Genomic DNA, 2312 nt, shown 5'->3' with positions numbered 1-2312 from the left:
TACAAGGATTAAACACAGAACCACAGGTCAAAATGATGGTCACCATTCCTAAATTGAGATTCCCAGTTCTCAACATATTCATGTTTGTTGTCCTNTTTGTAAGTACAAATCTGTATATTACTTAATTTTTTTATATGATGAAGTACTATTTTCGTTAAGACTAAGAAAAAGATAAATTGAGTATCATCTAAGGTTTTCATANCATGAAAGTTTCAATAAAGCAATTTACCTTTTTGGTTCTGTCTAAAATTTGAATCTGGTCTAATTAAAATAACATAACACTTTGGGACAAAGATGCACACTAGCAACCCTGCACTAGAAGCCAAGATGGAGAANACCTCCACAACCACCATGACCTTCCCCCTGGTGCTGTGGTAAACAGGGAAGAAGGTGATCCAGACACTGCTGAACACCAGCATGCTGAAAGTTAGGAACTTGGCCTCATTGAATCTGTCAGGAAGGTTCCTAACCAAGAAAGCCACAGCAAAGCTCCCCAGAGCCAAGGAGCCCAAATATCCAAGGACGAAGTAGAAGGCAATGACAGAGCCTTTGTTGCAAAGAATGACAGTCTTCCCATGTTCAGATTGTATATCTCTGTCAATAAAGGGAGGAGATGTTACCAACCAGATTCCACAGAGAACAAGTTGGATCAGGGTACAAATGGGAATGACCAACTTAGGTGCCCCTGTTATCAACATCCCTCTCACCCTTCCTCCTGGAGTAGTGAGCTTGAAAGCCATGACCACANTTATTGTTTTGGCCAACACTGTNGAGACAGCCACAGTGAAAAATGTTCCAAACGTGGTCTGCTGCAGGATGCAGGTGGCCTGGTTGGGATGTCCAATGAAGAGCAATGAGCAGAGAAAGCAGAAGACTAGAGAGATGAGCAGGATGTAACTGAGAATGCGGTTATTGGCCTTCACAATGGGAGTATCTTTGTACTTCACAAATGTGACTAGTACTAGAATTGTGATGGCTGAGAAGAACAGGGCCATGNTTCCTAGAGCCATCCCCAGTGGATCTTCATAAGCCAGAAATGACACAGTNCTTTGAAGGCAGTGGGTTTGCTCTAAGTTGGCATATTTATCATCTGGACACCTCACACACTGTTCCATATCTGCTGGCAAATCACAGTAAACCCTTAGAAGATATTATAATTATGTAGGTAATAATTGTGTATTTGTATTTTGCATAGGAAATATCAATAAATAATTTGGTGTTGAGTATCTATTCCAGTCCATTTTGCTGTAGGAACCACTAACTTAAGATTGCTCTGTATTATCCTATGCTTTGCAACAGAAGAAAAAACAATCATACTTAATGGAACAGAAAAAATATTTATTATACTAAAAGGAATAATATGATGAAAAATAATATGCATAATCTCAGATCATTTAATGCCTCCAAACATAAATTCACTATTCACAGACAAGGGTAGTATATAGACATTGTTGTTGATGCCAGTTGATGAAGTGCATCATGTACTTTGTTTGCTTTGTGGATGTGCCCTTTGTTTGTATGTATACATAGGAACTTGAACACACAATTACTTATACAAGTACTATTTTTATAAAGGAATATTTTCATTCTTGAAGCTGTATGCCTCATAGATTCATGCATATCCCTCTTGTTGTTCTACAGCCTCTTTCTTCCCAAATACACATTCCAAGCTCTATGGCATGAAGATTATGGTTGGTCATATTCATCCCTCTCTTCTTAGAGAGGGAGTGATTGATGAGAAGCAGTATCCCTTCTGTTCTTGCATTTTTCAAGTCTTCACACTTGTTCTAAATCTTTCCCAGGAAATTCTTAATCCTTAAAGCCATCTAAGCTCTTAAAATATATTCCATTAAACAACAACTGTTACCCTGAACATCTAGTCTTTTTCAGGGACTAAGCTGAGTGATAGAGGGAAGGATTTTGGATTGATCACATAAAGTTTCTATGTACAATGAATCAAAGAAAAATAAACATAGGCATATGTAAAAATTGTTGCACAGGTATGCTCCCCTAAACGCTTTCTATATAATATAAAATCAGTAACCATCTTATTGTGAGAAAAATGCCTTGTTTGAAGAAGATATTGTAAGTTATTTGCTGGGTCCAAAAAAAAAGTTGACATTATTTAACTGATTAAATTCTGACACAAGGAGATATTAGGTCTTCATTTTCCATCTAGGCCATATTATATTTCTAGTTTGGAAAGAGAAGGCATTCAAATTCAGTCAATTTCTTTTGCATGCAAGCATGTACCTGTTTCATTGGAAACCTCATTTTCTGGGCACTGAATACAATCAAAGCAGCAATCTGCT

The 2312-nt window shown here is 37.4% G+C and overlaps 1 protein-coding gene across 5 annotated transcripts in view; it reads right to left on the bottom strand.

Annotated features, from left to right (window-relative positions):
* Positions 1 to 212: 212 nt before the first annotated feature.
* The window catches only part of LOC110315186 (vomeronasal type-2 receptor 116-like), a 9522-nt gene continuing 7422 nt past the window's right edge, over positions 213 to 2312 (bottom strand). Inside the window, exons 5-6 of one of the 5 annotated variants that reach the window (XM_021189306.1) lie at positions 2254 to 2310; positions 213 to 1120 (exon numbers count right to left, since the gene is read on the bottom strand). In XM_021189306.1, coding sequence (XP_021044965.1) covers positions 213 to 1120; positions 2254 to 2310 — 965 coding nt within the window. The remainder of the gene's footprint in view (positions 1121 to 2253; positions 2311 to 2312) is intronic. The other 4 variants (XM_021189307.1, XM_021189308.1, XM_021189309.1 and 1 more) reach the window with 4 other exon arrangements.

The sequence above is a fragment of the Mus pahari genome, unplaced genomic scaffold (assembly GCF_900095145.1).
Source record: "Mus pahari unplaced genomic scaffold, PAHARI_EIJ_v1.1 scaffold_11007_1, whole genome shotgun sequence".
NCBI classification, from domain to species: domain Eukaryota; kingdom Metazoa; phylum Chordata; class Mammalia; order Rodentia; family Muridae; genus Mus; species Mus pahari.
Note: the sequence above shows the minus strand (reverse complement) of the source record. Positions and strands in the feature narration are given on the sequence as shown.